The 17,459-nt window shown below is 37.3% G+C and overlaps 2 protein-coding genes across 2 annotated transcripts in view; both read left to right on the forward strand.

Annotated features, from left to right (window-relative positions):
• Positions 1-143: 143 nt before the first annotated feature.
• Positions 144-14,206, forward strand: golph3a (golgi phosphoprotein 3a). Its single transcript, XM_056745793.1, has 4 exons — positions 144-605; positions 7,965-8,096; positions 10,464-10,578; positions 11,922-14,206. Exons 1-4 carry the CDS (start codon positions 390-392, stop codon positions 12,344-12,346), a joined length of 888 nt encoding a protein of 295 aa, XP_056601771.1. The 5' UTR covers positions 144-389; the 3' UTR covers positions 12,347-14,206.
• Positions 14,207-16,596: 2,390 nt separating this feature from the next.
• Positions 16,597-17,459, forward strand: part of pdzd2 (PDZ domain containing 2) — a 73,159-nt gene continuing 72,296 nt past the window's right edge. The window contains 1 exon segment of the mRNA XM_056745821.1: positions 16,597-16,753. The gene's annotated coding sequence lies outside the window, so the exon portion shown is untranslated.

A 17,459-nucleotide genomic window follows, 5' to 3' on the forward strand; every position in this document is an offset into this window, starting at 1 on the left:
GTAGCCACCGGGAGTGTGTTAAAATAAATCCGTTTGTATTTTCTAATGTTTTTTTAATAAATCATTTATGGCACCAAATGTCACAAAGCCTACTTATCAAATGTCTAGGTAGGCAGGTAACTAGGTTTGGAGTCGTTAACCTGAGTGTCGAGATGCCACATCCACTCGCTTCTCTCGTCACGTCAGGTCGCCATATTAAAACGGAGAGGATCCGCGTACACACGTATGTCGGTCCGCCTTTAGGATCGCGACGGGCCCTTTCTCCACAACACATCTATATTGAACTCCCTTTACCCCTAAATCCATTTATGCATCGGGCCGAGTAAGACATTTTGATCTCCGACAGGAGTTGTCTGGGAGGGAGGATTTGTTTCGGTGTGTTTTGAGAGATGACTACTCTGGCCCAGCGGAGCTCTGGCCTGGTGCAGAGACGCACCGAGGCTTCGCGCAGCGCGGCAGCCGCAGATCGAGAGCGCGGATCCGGCGACGAGGACCACGAGCCCCGCCGCGGAGACGAGCCGGACGACGATGACAGCGGCGACTCGAAGGAAACCAGACTTACCTTAATGGAGGAAGTGCTGCTCTTGGGGCTAAAAGACCGTGAGGTTGTTGTTTTCGCTTAAATTTAAGAGATATCGGATGTCGGTTGTCTATATTAAACGTTAGCCAGTTAATCGCTTGATCGTTATAATTCACATTTTCTATAGAGACAAAGCCGAAGACAACCTTCTTTTATCTACAGATGGAAACACGGTTGTTGTTTTTAATGGAAATCGCACCACGGTATTGCTCAGATGAAAGCTAGCGGTTTGCTTTGAGCTATTTGAGAGTTCAGAAACGTACCAAACTAACACAACAATTTGACATATCTTTAAAAATGACATTTTGTGACGTTATCATGCACTCGTCAAGCTTGACTTAAGACGAACGCGACAGCCTTTGAGACCCATCCTTGTACTCATAACGACCAGTGTTGGGTGTAACTAGTTACTAAGTAATTAGTTACTGTAATTTAATTACTTTTCCCTTGAAAAAGTAAAGTAAGGGATTACTCATGTTTTCTGTAATTTAAATACAGTTACTTTTGATGTAATTAAACTAAATACTTTGTGAAATATATGCGTGTGCAATAGTGCAATTGACATCAAAATTCAAAGTCTTATTTTAAATCTGTGCTTTAATGTATAATTCTCACATTTGTAATACTTTGGTCAGTTAATATTATTATTTATTTGAATGAATTAAATAAGCCGTTTCATGTCTATCCTTGAATCACTTAACTAATAAAGGTTGATGTAGGATATAGAAAGTAATAAGTAATGAGTAACTAAATACTTTTTGGACAGAGTAATTTGGACCGTAATCTAATTACACTATTGAATATGTAATGAGTAACTAGTAATTAATTACTTTTTCAGGGTAACTTACCCAACACTGATAACGACCCAAGTTACACCCTCATAAGCTTGACTACGAACCATGTCAACCCAGACACCTTTGATAAAAAAGTGCAAGAAATCTTTTGGGACCAATCCAATGTTGATCTTTCAGTTTTGTCTTATTCAGCTCTGCGAGGTTAATGTACTGCGGTGTTCAACTTCATCACTAAGCAAATAAACCTGAACCTGCATATCAAGATCTTAAAAGATTACTTGAAAATTGTAGGTAGTTTGTGTTGGGTTAAGGTAAGAAGTTGCTTTTTATGGGAACAGGATTGGACGCCGCTGCTCTAAAGCATTAAGACTGGGGTTATTCGTAGGTACTTATTGCTTGTCCAAGGTGGTGACGTAGAATAAATAATGTATAGACGTTTTGTTCTGTGGTTTTGGGGTAACTAGTATGACTGCAGAAGTATGTAAACTTGCAAATATTGCTCAACCAAAACGAGCCGGGGTGGTTGAGCAATGACTGCTGTAACTGTATCGATTGACCTTTACATCGAGTTTATAATGGCCTGTGAACTGTAGGCATCATGGTCTGGTGTATGTAAAGTGTCTCATTAATGCATAACTGCCCCTTTCATTTATACTTTCAAAAAAAGTGTCTGCTGGTCACCACTAAAATTAATTTTAAAGTGTCAGGTCACAGTCCATGAGACTGGTTCCCTGAGACTATATTTGTCAGTACAATTGCATGTATATAGATGGTTTGTGAATGATTTTAATTGGCTGTATACCAAATATGTTCTTGTCACTGCATTGATGCAGACTTGAATCAATAGGGTGTATTCACACGGCTTGTTCACACAGCACTCCTTTTTTGTATTGCTGTCTTTTTCCATCATGGATAAAATCTCTTCCTTATTATATAATGTACAGCCCAACACACAGGTTACTGAAGGTCAAATGTTCCTTTTGTTTGCTTATCTGTATGAGGGTCAATGATCGTGTGATGCTCAGTTTTTTGTGTCCCAGTAAATTAGGGTGGTTTCACATTTAGTTCGATTGCCTGGTCCGAACCCACGTTTGATTGCTCCCCGCTAGACTGCGTTTCATTTTTTACAAAAATGGCATCGATTTATGTTATAAAGATAATGACGCTTATGGAAGGGAAAGAACCCACAGCTAAAAAGTAAACGCGGTACATTAAAGCAACATTAATGCATTAGCCGCAATGTTAACGTGACTGACTTATGAAACAATAAGAGCATAAGAGCATGGCACTAGCAATGCCAAGGTCGTGGGTTCGATCCCAGGGGATTGCACATAGTCAGTAAGAAAATGTATTATACAATCAAAAGACAGTAAGTCACTTTGGATATGAGCGTATGCCAAATGCATAAATGTGAATGTTAGCGAACTGGACCCACAGCTAAACTTAAAAAATATTGCAATTGTTATATGCGTTAGCCGCAATGCTAACATGACTGACTTATGAAATCTTACAGGCAGCTCATACACAAAATCTACACACATCCGTTATCATGAATCCAAGAAATAAAAAAGACATACACTCTACATTAAATGACACATTTTAGAAAATAGTGGGCTCACACCTGATTATCAGATGTTCAGTAGGACAGTAATAGCTGCTGTAAGTGCACACCACATACAAAAAGTTAGCGATTTTCAACATTCAATAGAAGATATAACTGTCACGTCTTATTAATCAAACTTAAAGGTTGTGATTCAACGATGTTTATCGGTCGAAATAAAGTCATGCTGACCCAGCTTTTCTGGAAATGCGTTAAACTTTCCAAGGTCGGAGAAACTAGTTAAATCACAAGTAAAAAAAACTTAAGGTTTTATTATACTGCTGTGCAATCATGGGGGAAATATTTGCATCCTCTGGTTCTTTCCATCATCACCCTTCGGATTTGGAAGTAAAAACAACTACATGCTTGATTTTGTAGCACAGAACACAGTGTCTCCTCTTAAGGATGTGAACACACGAACTATCAGAAGTGTTTGTGGGCAGGTCAGAGTGTTTGTTTTTTTGCGGGCAGGTGGTGATTATGCAAATGTAACGTCTGAATATTACAGGCCTGAGCTTTGAAAGTATAACGACTCGTTCTTGTGATTCAGAGTTGACTCTTTATTTTGAGATGTAAGATCGTTGTTTATCATGGACTTTTATGATAACAACTTTGCAGATCGTTAACATTGAAGGCAAGCTACGTTACTGCAATAAAGATGGTTTTAGGAAATCCAAGAAACTGGCTCTTTAAATACATTTAAAATAGTTACATTTTTTATATAAGTTAGAAAATTATTTATATCATAAATTCTCTTTTTTAAGGAATGAGATTGAAATTCTGGTTTTAACTCATTTTGCGGTAATAATTGGGGAAATGATTGTTGAAATGTCTTTGTGGTGTAACTGTAAAAACTTGACACCAAAAAACTCAAAAATAATGAAATTATCAGTAAAACACCATATAAGATAGCTTGGCATAATCTTACATTAGTCCTATATAATAGTAAATGAAACACTATTGTTCTAAACATTATAATTAATTTGGGAAATCATGTGAGTCAAGTCCAATTCATGAAATGTTATGGTGATGTATCAATTTTCTTTATATTGTGCAAGAAGACATGAAATCACAGAGAGCCCCTGGTGACACTAACTGTGCATGCGAAGCTTAGAAACTATATAATTTGACAATTTTAGGGTGTGTCAGGTATTCTTGGGTATACTTGTCATATGGTATGACCCCAGAAATACATTGATATTTCATCATTATTCATCAACGCCATATGTGTCCATTTATGCCTCTCTAATTTGATTTTAAATTGAAATCTCAACTAGTCTAACCGCCACACCATCGGATCTCTAGAACAAACCTTTTTGTTTTGGGCAATTCAGTCAAATATCACTAATTTTTGATGGTATTTAAAGATGTAATATAAATTAAACTACTATTTGGAAATGTTCAGTATCATATTTTTTTGAGAAAGTGGTTCCTTATCCACAACTTAAGAATTAAAGCTCTGAAAGTCATAGATAAGCTATGATCAATAGAATAATTCTGTTCCTCGACATTAGTAGAAATATTTAGCTTTAAGGGTCTAGAGTGGGATTTATAGCGGCCACTAGTGGTGAGTCGGAGAATTGCAACCAATCTCGCAGTCCTCCGTTCACCCTTTCCTTTCGAAACACGACAGTTGCCGCCACAGTACAAAAAGATGTCGTCGGGTGAGACCGTGTGACTTCTCATGTTGATGCAGGGAAGACACCACACCGGCATTAGAAAGACTATAGAAAGAACAATGTCTTATTTATTACATAAAATAAAGGGTCAGTGGATGTAAAGGATAAAAAGAAGGATGAAAGTCATGCAGGAGCTAGGACCTGCGCTAATATTATATGACAGCAAGATAGCATTTAGGAGTACGTTAGTAGATGTTCACCACCCCCCCTCCCCTTTGTAAAGTCAGGGACAACCGGACTACTTACCGCAGGGTATAGGCAGAGGAAACTTGCTTTGTAGAGCTGTTTGTCCGTTTAGTGTTACTCTACAAAGATTGGTGGCGCAACATGGCGAATTCAATGTATATAAGCCTGCTCAAGCTGTACGTTGATAGAAGTAGCTTATTCTAAGGTAATACAAACACAACGGTTCCTTACGTAAGGTATTTTACACCTCTTAAGAAATAGTTATGTATACAATATTGCATTTCTGTCAATAGATCCTCCTAAAAGTCCCACATTGCTCCTTTAATGCATATTTCTATTCCATTCATTTAACATTACAGCAATATTTAATATAATATCATATAATGTAATATATACATACGTGATTTAATAATGGAGCAGAATCAAGTAATGTCCTTTGAACTCACATTTGAACATAAATTCAGTGCTAACAGGACACACCGGGACGATAATCGCACGCAGTTATTGCCAGCGTTTTTCAAGACGTTTTTTGGCATTCATACCAAGACTATTTTCCTTGTCGATGAGCCGAGTGAATGTGAAAATTCAATCACTGACATAGATGGAGCTTAATGAAAACCAGAAATACCCTGTAACATAAGTTTGCTCTAAGCAACTTCATTCTTCTGAATTAATCTTGCTTCCTTTTGTTTATGTGTGCTCGGCAAGACTGTTTTGTGCTTGAGTGCCACCAAATTGTGTTTTACTGTAACTTCAGCAGCTCCAGGCACGTGAACAAAAGCCGCAATCAAAGTTTTTAATCCGCCTGTGGAAAAGCCTTAAGACTATGCACATTTTATAAATAAATTGCTTTTGTTTCATTGTTTACCAAAAATATTCTTCGATGAAAATCGATCCACTGATTGACGATCAATGAAAATTGATCCACTGAAGTCAAATGGACTACTTTAATGATGTATTTTACTTAACTTTCTGCGGTTTGAGTGTATGTTGAATTGATTTCTATGTGTGGAATCAGAAACCTCTCTGATCTCCTCAAATTTAAATGTTTTCTGAAGCTGAACAAAGATCTTTGGTTTTGAAAAGATTAGTAATCCATGACAGAATTTTCATTCTACCCCTCAACTAACCCTTTAACTGTAGATACACTACAAGACATGGTGATTTCCTTTTATAAGATGTTTTTCCAGCATTGAGAAAAATAAACTTGTTGACTATCATGCCTTATTTTCAGTGTTAATGTATTCAACAAACAATAGCTTTTGGGTGTTGAAGCAACATGGTCAAGTGGTGTAACTGGTTTTTATCATAAAACTATAAACGGGGGCAGATTAAGGTGGTCAGGGGCCCCTATGCTGCTCTTTGGGTGAAGCCCCCCGTTATTTAGCTTCAGATGGCTTTCACGCTGGCAGTTTAGTTCGGAACGGTGCACGGTTTGCATGAAAAATTGCTCGTGTAAAAGCTGACACCCGAACTCTGTTGCACACCAGGGTACCGAACCCAGCGAATACGCTTTAGCCGAATACTATGTATTTACCTCAATAAAACACATGTAAGAGGCCCCTAAACAGGTGGGGCTCCTAGGCTGTGCGTTAATCCACGCTTGACTATAATTATACACAGAGAAATGTATGTGTAATAAAAGAGAGGCATCTACTTTAGTGTATCAATATGTTTTCGTGTCAATTTTAAAAATAAATTTATTTTTATGAGTATTTTAACATTCCAACTAGGTGGATAAAATGTTTAATATTTCTCATTTGCTAGTTACACCATTTGACATTTTCAAGTACCTTCAGTCGTAACATCTATAGGAAATGGTGCTGATGTTATTGGTATTTACAAAAAATCAACATACAGTACAAAGTAAAGTACATTTTAAAATATGTGATGCATGTTTTTAACCCCAGTTTTTCAAAGATTTTGTATCTTCTCATCTCGCCAACCCTGTTTCGTCACTGAACTATGAAAAGATACGTGCAAATAGTCTCTGCCTTCATTTATTCGTTTCTGTTTTTCTTTCGATCAACGCCAGGTGGTGCACACGCAGCACCCTCACTGCCCGCGGCTATGCTCTCATGCCATTCCAGATGTTCTTCAATTGAACACAAACAATTGTTCATTTTGTCTTATAACAACATCATCATAAATGTTTAACTGTAATCTTCATCAATAATGCTGAATCTTATTGTTTTATGTGTGGCGAAACGCACCAATGACAACCAGTCGTGTGACTCGCTAGAACCATTGAGATTCAACGTTATCTCACCACACTGATCTGTATGTTGCCATGGATACTTGACATATCCCTTGGTTAACGCAGTCTAAATATTCATGGTGTTCTCTCACAAACATATTGTTTTGCTTCAAAAGACATCTATTTACCCTCTGGGGTCATTTGGATTTCTTTAATGATGGATGCACATACTTTTTGGAAAGTTATACTTCTGTATAAGAAGGTAATTGCATTTTTTTTTATAATCCATCTTTGTTTGAGAACTTTATTTATTTGACCGAAAGAAAAAGGTTACAGTGGCCTGATCGGTCACTAAGGAAACAATCAAATAATCACATACCATAAACGTGTCTCTTCATGAGCGTGTGGACAGTTTTAGGTCTGGAGAAAATGTTTTTGTAATGACAAAATGTAAATTGCTTTCTCTAAATTGTTGCAACAATGAACACAATTCATGAATATGCAGATCTCCCCGCCTCCATTCAATTGCATGAGCTCTGACCAATAGGTACATACATGCCCTAATGTTAACAGTTTATTTATTCGAACATTTTTGATTGTCCTTACAAAATATTTTGTCGCAGTCGTGACAGCATGTGCAAATTATTAAAGGTTATTAGAATTTGTTATTCTGTGCAGTAAGGTGTATTCAAAATGCACTGGGTTAAAAATGACAGGATGCTTTGATGTTTTAGATTTCAGAAGGGTTAGGGTCCCACAGTACACAGTACAGAATTGACCTCAAAAAATGTGTAACTGGAATTGGAATGATAGTCAGACAAATTACTAAAATGCAATTTAAAGAAATTCACACAGCAGTTGTCAAGCAACGTGTGCAAAAATCGAATAAAGTAAAGGGAATACTGACTTGCTCTGTTTTTATGTCAAGGGCTACACCTCGTTCTGGAATGACTGCATTTCATCAGGCCTGCGAGGCTGTATGCTCATTGAGCTGGCTCTACGGGGAAGGTTACATCTGGAGGCTTGTGGTATGAGAAGAAAAAGCCTGCTGGCCAGGAAGGTGAGATGTTTTTAACATTCTGGAGTTGAAAATAAAATATGATTTTTCTATATTTGTCAGTAGTGTTTACACTGTAATACAGGCAGGGTCAAACGGATTTTCGAAAACATATAACTCTGAATGCTGTCAACTTTCTAGTTGTGACTTGTTTGGGTCATGCTTGGTCAGCATTGGATATTTTTCGTTTGTATTTGACCCTACATCAAGATGATAGTAGCAATTTCTGCAAAACTGTGAATATCATCTTTGGATCTTTATGTCCTTACAGATGGGGTAACATGCATTTTCTGCAAATCTCAAATGAATCTTGAGTACCTATACAGTAGTATAGCATACGTCGTATCTTCGAAGAGCATTTAGTTTGATCAGATTTATAAAAGAGAGATACAGCTTTACGATTATTTCCAGAAAAAGACGAGCTGCTGGAGGCAGGCAGGGGTGACGGAACTACAGAACGATCACACGATACATTATCCCTCCTTGTTTTTTACAATATGCACGTACGCGCCGATTGCCAATGAAACACACACATATGACTCAGTTTGACTTACCCCGTGCAGTTCATGTCCGGCATCTTTTAGCGCTGGGACCCAGCCATCTATCAGTTTCAAATGTTCTTCAAATCCACGGTTAAATCCACCGTTTCTATAACATTCATCACCGAAATGCAGTGTACATACAAACACAGCGGAACGTCCGTCAGCCGAGTGTACCGGCATTGATGGATCTGCTCCAGTGATATCTGTATTTCTTCTACTCTCTGATCTGTCACATTATACTGTATTTTACAACTGAATGCCACCAGCAGTCACTTTAACTGATGCTAAAATCCAGATGTATAAACACAACTTCATTGCACAAATTCACGATACAATACACATTAAAGAGCAACTATATGCTGTTTGCTGCTGAATTATGAATACTTCTTTGATTTTAATGCAAGTGACAGTTAAATAAACTACACCGAGCAAACTACACACGCGGACGAGAGGCCAAGGGCTCGCACACACATGGCGATCATTGGAAGAGAGTGTTTAGGGAACATTTCTCGCACACTAGCACGTGGGCATGGTCTTTTGCTCGGTGAATGACCTGTGAGCGTGCTTTTCCACAAAAACATAAGAGGTGAGCTGAAGATGTCAGTTAAAAGGGACGTTTAACCTAAAAATGAAAATTCTGTCATCATTTACTCACAGTCGAGTTGTTCCAAATCTTTATTCATTTCTTTGTTCTGATGAATACAGAGAAAGATATTTGGAAGCGTATCAGTAACCAAACTGATAAATAAATAGTATGGCAGTCAATGGGGATGATATCTCTTTGGTTACTGACATTCTTCCAAATATCTTCCTTTGTGTTTAGCAAAATAAAGAAATGTATACAGCTTTGCGTTTGGAATAGGCTTGTTGTGATAGTCAGTGATACACGGTGTCCACCAGCCTACCGATTACATCCCTTGTCCACCTTTCCATTTTACGTAATTGTTTTGCTTGATGTGTGCTGTGATAATTCATTTTGTAAGGTCTGTGTTTAATATAAGCAATAAGCAAAAGATAATGAACCCCCACCGTTTATTCAACTAATTGCCGTTCCCGAATTGCCGCTAATTTAAAATTGATAGTAAAATGCGTCATGTGCAGGGGGCATCTTCGACCGCACACCACAGCAAATCCCCCAAAACCGGTGTCACCGGTACAACCGATATAAAGACAAAATTCTAACATATAATGCATATCTTAAAGGAGTAGTTCACCTAAAAATGAAAGTTTTGTCGTTTATTCACGTTCTTCAAAATATCAGTTTTGGGTTCAGCAGCAGAAAGTTCGTCACACAGGTTTGGACTGACGTGAGGGTGAGTAAATGATGAATTGTAATTCTGGGGTGAACTATTCCTTTAATAAATAGATATATTCCTTGCACAAAAAGCAAACCACAACGAGTAAATATGTTGAGATATTGTTTCAATGTCATAAATGTATGTGTGATACATTTTTCTTAAGTATTTTTCAAGCCATTTTTGGTACGTTTCCTAATGTACGGTTTACCTGAAAATAAAAATTGTCATCTACTTCATATAGTATTTTTAACATACTTGCCAAAGTTGGCACTCTGTTTTAACGTGTGCAGGACAGTTTCTGCCACTAGAGGGTGCCCTTTTATTATAGATTTGTGTCAAGAGGCCTTTGTGGTTCTTATTGCCTGATGTAAGTGATAACTTTTTATTAAACTTTTTTTAAACTGGACTTTGACGTTAACTGGGCTTTTATGAGCTATTCTCATTCCCTAGCTGTATCTGCTGCTTTTGTGCATTAGGATTTGTAATGTTTATTAGATTGAGTGACATTTTTTTCCCCATCCTTTTGCCAGGTTATATGCAAATCGGATGCTCCAACGGGGGATGTGCTGTTAGATGAGGCCCTGAAACACATAAAAGACACTCAGCCACCTGAGACTGTGCAGAGCTGGGTTGAGTTACTCAGTGGTGAGTTCTGCACAAATCATTTCAGTTCCTCAATCTTGTAGTTTATTTACTCTGAGTCTGAATACCTTAATACTACTCTGTCTTCAGAACAAACTCACTACTTTATTCTCCGTCTTATTTTCATTTTTACCTAAAATATTGATTGATTATAAACACTTTAAGCGTATTGATTCTTAGATTAGTTAAAAAATGCAATTTATGCACTCAAAATAGTTGCCAAACTGGCAACATTAGTTGCCAAATATTCTCATGCTCATGGGAAAAAATAAAGAATCTTAAGCTGGATCCAGACCTGATTTCTTGCACATATTGCGGCTACGAGCTCATTTGAAAGATGAACTCATAATGGAAAACTAAAGGGTCAGAGGGTGAGATCAAAGAGTCTACGAGTAGGAGCTGTCATTCTCATGGAGAAAGAGTATAAAAATCTGCTCAGAATTAGATCACAGCCTTGAATTACTGCTGGTTTATGACTAGCAAATGCTCTGCCACAGTCTGCTTTTATCCGGAGATGTCTGTGCTTCTCCTCTTTTTGAACACAGTCTTGAGGATCAAACTCTTTGTAGTTTTTCAGCCTTAAAATACTGTCTCTAAAACTATTTCAGTGGTAGAACAACTCTTAACTGGACGAATTTTACTCCTGCTGCTTCCTGAGCATCCTCATAGTGATTACAACCACACTCTGTAAGTTATAGGTTCGGGTTGGTACACACAGCCGCCCATCCCCTGCCTGCGGAAAAGTGTGATATTGTTTCCACGTTAACGTTTCTGCATTCGCCAGTTCCATCATCTTAGTAAACAAATTCATGTATTGCTCCGCCCACAGGGAAGGTCATTTTTTGTGATTTATATAATATAGAACATTGCGTGAAAATATAACCATCTTTGATACTGACTGAGTAAGAACATGTCAAAGAGTGAAATTAATTGTTGAAATTAAACTTTGATGTTTGTTAACTCTTAAACCTTTGGTTTAAAAAATGCCTCATGTAAATACCGTCAAGACATTGTGCAAGCAGGTGAAGTCCTTATTTTTATATCTTAAACTGTTCTTGAGTCAATTTCCACAAATATACAGCCCTTATGGGAGCTTTACCTCTTAACACCCGACATTTTTACAGCTGTTTACAGTCAGTTGTTATTATTCTTTCTTAGTATTTTAAGTTTGAGCAATAAATTGTTGTCGAAAGAGATTATATAACAGCTCAAGGATGGAAGGAGAGGAAACCTTTAAGACTGATCAGACTAAGGGGGTCACACGTCACAGTATAACAGTTGAATATCTACCCTTGTCAAAAAACAACTGTGATTATAAGCAGATATAAAGTCTTTTTTGTTTGCAGGTGAGACATGGAACCCACTAAAGCTTCATTATCAGCTGCGTAATGTCCGAGAGCGCCTGGCCAAGAACCTCGTGGAGAAGGGTGTCCTCACCACAGAGAAACAGAACTTTCTTCTCTTTGACATGACCACGCACCCACTTACCAACAATAATATTAAACAGCGCCTTATTAAGAAGGTGCAAGAGTCCGTGCTGGACAAGTGGGTGAACGACCCTCACCGAATGGACAAGCGCGTTCTAGCCCTTATTTTCCTCGCCCATTCCTCTGACGTGCTAGAGAACGCGTTCGCACCGCTACTGGACGACCAGTACGATCTGGCCATGAAGAGAGTACGACAGCTGCTGGACCTTGAACCCGAGGGTGAAAGCTTGAAGACCAACACCAACGAGCTGCTGTGGGCTGTGGTGGCTGCCTTTACCAAATAATGCAGGTTCAGTTCTGGTGAACATGTGGCGTGAATATATGAACGATTGGACTGGTGAAAGCAGGTTGGAGAAATGGTGAGAACCTTAGAGTGTCAGACTGGACGTTCCTTTTCTTGTAGATATCTCACGTTCTCTTCTTTCTGCCAGATTCATCGTTGAGTTTCTCTCTTCTTTTGAAAGCACACAGGTTCTTTTCATTTTTCGTTCAGTTGAATGCAATCAGGTACAAACTCACAATAGACTGTTGAAATGTGTACCTGATGCATCACTGGGCGAAAAGTTTTTGCTACTTTCTTGCCTTGACATCATGTTGGGTACCTTACGGATTTTACAATCAGATTTATTTTGCACTAATACTGTTTAGTCTTCAGTTTCATGTAAAGTTAATTGGACTTCATTGTAATATGTGACAAAGCTATGTCCACTTCCATTAAAGCATACCCGGCATATGGTACAACTGACCAGATTTACTAAGAAAATAAAGTACACTCGGTGTATCAAATATTTTAATTCAATCTTTTGTCTTGTCATATTGATAATGCAGCTTGAAAAGAAACCAAAAAAGGTCTAGATCCTATTCTGATGATAACATGTGTAGTACATATAGTTGGTGGCAAGTGGCACAACTAAAACAAAGAAAGCAGCCTAGAGCGAGTTCTGTCTAAACCGCATTGAGATCCAAACAGAGACAAGAACCTGTAGGCTGTCGGGAAACCTGGATGGTATGGGACTTGACTGTTTATGAGAAAGGGGATAAGGTTGTTTATGTTTAAAGTTTAGAAAGGAATTTGAACGAAGAGCTTTTGCGGACCTGAATTCCATTTCTTCAAAATCATATAAATAACAGCACGGACAGATTCTGTCTTTCTGCCCTAAAAACTTCACACGTGTTTCTCTCTCTACCTCTCAGACAACATTCATTTATTCTCATGAGTTCTCAAACTTTAACTTTCTCTTGTGTTATTAAGAGATTTAACTTAACATACTTTAATGTGCCTGAGATTGGGTACATAATGGGTTGCTCTCAAGGTGCAATATGTACTGTAGCTCTTTGTGATCTGGATGTCAATGGGGCTTGATACAGATATCATTGCCTCCATACCCTTTATACCAAATTACAGATATGAAATGAATCCACAGATATTTGCTTTTTGAAAATCTGTATTGCAGACAGTGTCATTTTTATTGATTTTATTTTCATTGATTCATTTTTTTATGTTTAAAGATATAATGACATTATAGGCCTATATGTTCTCCCAACTCTCGACAAAACATGGACTGAAAGATCTTAGCCTTTATAAATGTGATTTTTATATGTAACAGCAAATTCCATCATTTTCTTGGCTCAGTATATTTTTGATAGCATTTTATTATTATTAGAATCAGAAAGATAGCTTATTTGGAATGAGATATGCAGGATGGACTTGCTGTTACTTCTAGTTTAATATGTATAACGTTTCTTGTACTTCTTACCACATTAGCAAACTCTAGTGTCATCATTTTGCCTGGCATGTAAAGCATGTCTTCATTTCAGTTTTACACTATGAAATCTTCTGTTCATTATCATATTCCAATGTATGTTTATTTTTTATTCATTTTTATAGCAATAATTTAAGTAGACATGCTTATGTTTTGCTCTTTGTTTCTTTTACAATGATGGTAAATGCTTGCTTCCGTCGTTTATTGTATGTAACAATGGTTTGGGAAATCCACCAATCGCTGGAAGAGTCAATGTTTCCGGTGTCAGAAATTAAATAAAAGAAAATTAAAATTAAATGTATAGCTTTAGAACTCACTATAAAGGGACCCCAATGTGTATACTTTCTTACTACCATGAAATAAACTATGGTCTTGAAAGTCCCTCAGATCATCTGTTATTTATTTGATTGATAAGGCATGAGATTCATTTTGTCAACATCAGCGAAACCCCTAGAGGATCTAAAGGTTTTTTTAGCATGTTTTTTATTCATTTTAAGTCCATAGCGGTCCTGGTATTTACAAAGATTTGGTACTTTTATTGCTTAAACCAGTGTTTCATTTGTACCTTCTCCCATAACAGATGATAGTGTTTACAAGCACTATATAGGCTAGTGTAGTGTCTATTTTTGTGCCTGGCCTGATGTGCTGTCTGGTGTTTTCAGGCATCTGGCCATCCAGCCAGCTGTTATGCAAGATTGAATCACGTCTGCTTACACAATAACATCACAACGTTAAAATTTCCGCTGAGCACAGCTCCCAACACTGAAAAATGTTCAGCCAAAGGATCAAATGTGATCATAACATCTTTCTTTCATATGGTTGAAAAATGTTGTTCTGGCATTGTTAGATGTGACTCAACAGAAAAATTCTGTTTCTATAAAGAAAGTATTTGAAGTGCAAATTCTGTCTGGAAAATGTTGAGGATTACATATGTGATGAATGGGGTGTAAATATATGGACCTATTCAGTGAATAAACCTCATTTTCTCAAAATCAAAAAACACTCCTCCCTATTTACAGTTTATTTTTTTTACATTTAATCATGAAAATCGTGTGATATGATTAACACACACTTTCCAAACTGAACTTTCATGGGTCATCTTTGTACACGTAAATACAGATCAAGCATCAAATGTCAATGTTCTGAAAGCTTGATAGAGATGATAACTGCAAAAATGTGGACTAAAAATGCCTTTTCAAACTTTTGTTGGAACAAAGTGATGTACACGGCAACGAAATTAAAAAGTAGACAACCCAGACACTACTATTTATAGACTGTTACCAAACTAAGCAACGGCATGAAGTGCAGTTGTCATGATTAAGAGGTCAGTTGCAACACTGAAAAAATTCAGAGATTCTGTGAAATAAGTCAGAAATCTTATCTGCACTTCAGTGGTTTCTTTGGTAAAGTGACTAGAAAAGGAAGAATGTTTGGAGTTGCGTTTGCTTAGAATCCAGGTGACGACATCTGGAACATTTTTAAGAAAGTGAAATAGGAAAGCTTGTTGAAATCAAAGCCAAACTGATTTTCCAGCATGATAAAGATGAAAAGCACACAAGATTGAGCAAACCATGAACTCAGATGGGGTGTATGCTTCAAAAAGTCTAAAATGTTCAAATTTGGAAATGTTACAAAAAATATTTAGGGAGTGGAAAGGCTGTGTATCTATATTTAGCACACACACTTCAGCATGAATATCTATTACTTTTCAACATTTTACTTTATTTATAATTTCTCTGTCAAATTCCAGAACTGTTCACTCATTTGACAGGGCGAGTCCTTGGCTGTCCAGCCGTCTACCAGTGCAACATTGTCTTCAAAGTTAATTTTGCTTCTCCTGAAATAATAAATGACCTAATGGAACACGAGCGTCTCCCAAATGAAAACCACCTGGGACTAGGAATGCCTATGCCTCATTGCTTCTATAGACTCTTGCACTTGAAAAGTAAAATATTGGCAAACGTATTAAGTACCTAAGATATCTGTGGAAAATGGCAAAAGTGAGTGAGGAAAAGTGTACGCATAATCACTTAAATAAGTGACATCGTGTACAGGAAGGTGAAATCTAGGGAAGCTAAAGCATCCAAATCAACAACCCTTGAGTCAAAGACTTGCTAAAATAAAAATCCTAACAATTACAATCATGTTTGTGCACAATTGTGTTAGAGAGGAAATGAAAACTGCAGAATGCTATAAGGAGGCTCTTGTTTTGAGATATTTTCTTTGTATCTTTTAAAGCTTGCAACATTTCCTCACAGCTATGAATAAAGTATTAACAACACATACATGCCACAGCTCATCACAAACTACTTTGTTTTTTAATGTTCAGGATCTTGGCATGTTCATAATATTTGAACGGGAATTAGGCAGCAAAAGGCAGGACAAGTCTGGTCCAAAATCAGAAGTCAAGTTTCGGCTTTTATCATCTGATCATGCCCAGACAAACTTCAGGTGGGGATTGAGAAGACGGTGGTTCATAGTTAATCTCAAGAGAGAAGAAATAGGTCTTTATTAGAATAAAACCAACTTTTATTATTGAGACAAATAAGAAAAAAGTATTTTTTAAAGATCAATGGATACGAAAATATTTAGCAACTGCGTTGCGTTTATAGTCTGTGATTAAAGTACCCAATTAAACAGAAGTACATTAAACCACAGCGCAGAGACTCCTCCCGCCGATGACGTCACTCTTCGCGGCGAATAGCATGCATGTGTGCAACCACCCATAGATTTTGCTGTTACCTTTGTGATAGAGTTGTCAAACCTAACCAGAAAAAAAGCCGTTTTCCCCTAATTTTCCTTTGTTATGCTTTTTCAAGATAAACAACTGAATAGTTGACTGGTGGTCAGTTCTGTGACGGACTTTATTCACGTGGATTAAAACTTCAAGTGTTGTTTAAAACAGAGCGCGTTTAGTCACAATTCTCGGTAAGTTTTCGTTTGTTATTGTTTCAATTTAACTAATCTGTGCAAACTTTTATTCGCGTGGAAAAGTCTTTTGTGAAGTAACAAGAGATAAATGTCGACTTACAGAGATATTCAACGGTTTAATACTTAATACCAAAGAAGCGCAAATACACATAACGACTTTTTCTTGACTCGGTATTCCTTGAAATGCATTAAAGCATGTGAAACGCTACCAAGGTGTTTGTCTAGATGTTTAAATACTATTTGTGTTATTGCACTTTTTGTAAATTGGGTTTCTGCCTCCATAATATCAATTCTTATCATACACAATTAAACTGAGAATATAACCATACCAAACCCCCTAAAACGCGAACTAATATACACATTTGGCAGTACACTATGAAAACGTTGATGTCCTCTCACACTTCCATTTATTTTCATTCATTTATTTGAAGTGTGATTGATATGTATGATGTCTGTGCATCGTTTTTACGCATTGCTGAGCGCGGTCATGTGTGCGCGCTACCGTTTGATCTTATATGTTCAGCCGTCGGAAGTATTGACTTGTGTGAGTTATTCCCATCCCTTCGTTTGTTTCTGTTTCTGATGAGGTGAGAGAATTGCACGCTGTTGTCGATGGCAGTAAAAGCTCAGACCTCCCGTTACCATTCGACCATTGTTTCTATTCCACTGGGACAAGAATAAATATCCAGTGATCTAATGTAAA

Source organism: Triplophysa dalaica, chromosome 4 (assembly GCF_015846415.1).
Source record: "Triplophysa dalaica isolate WHDGS20190420 chromosome 4, ASM1584641v1, whole genome shotgun sequence".
In the NCBI taxonomy this organism is placed as follows: Eukaryota; Metazoa; Chordata; class Actinopteri; order Cypriniformes; family Nemacheilidae; genus Triplophysa; species Triplophysa dalaica.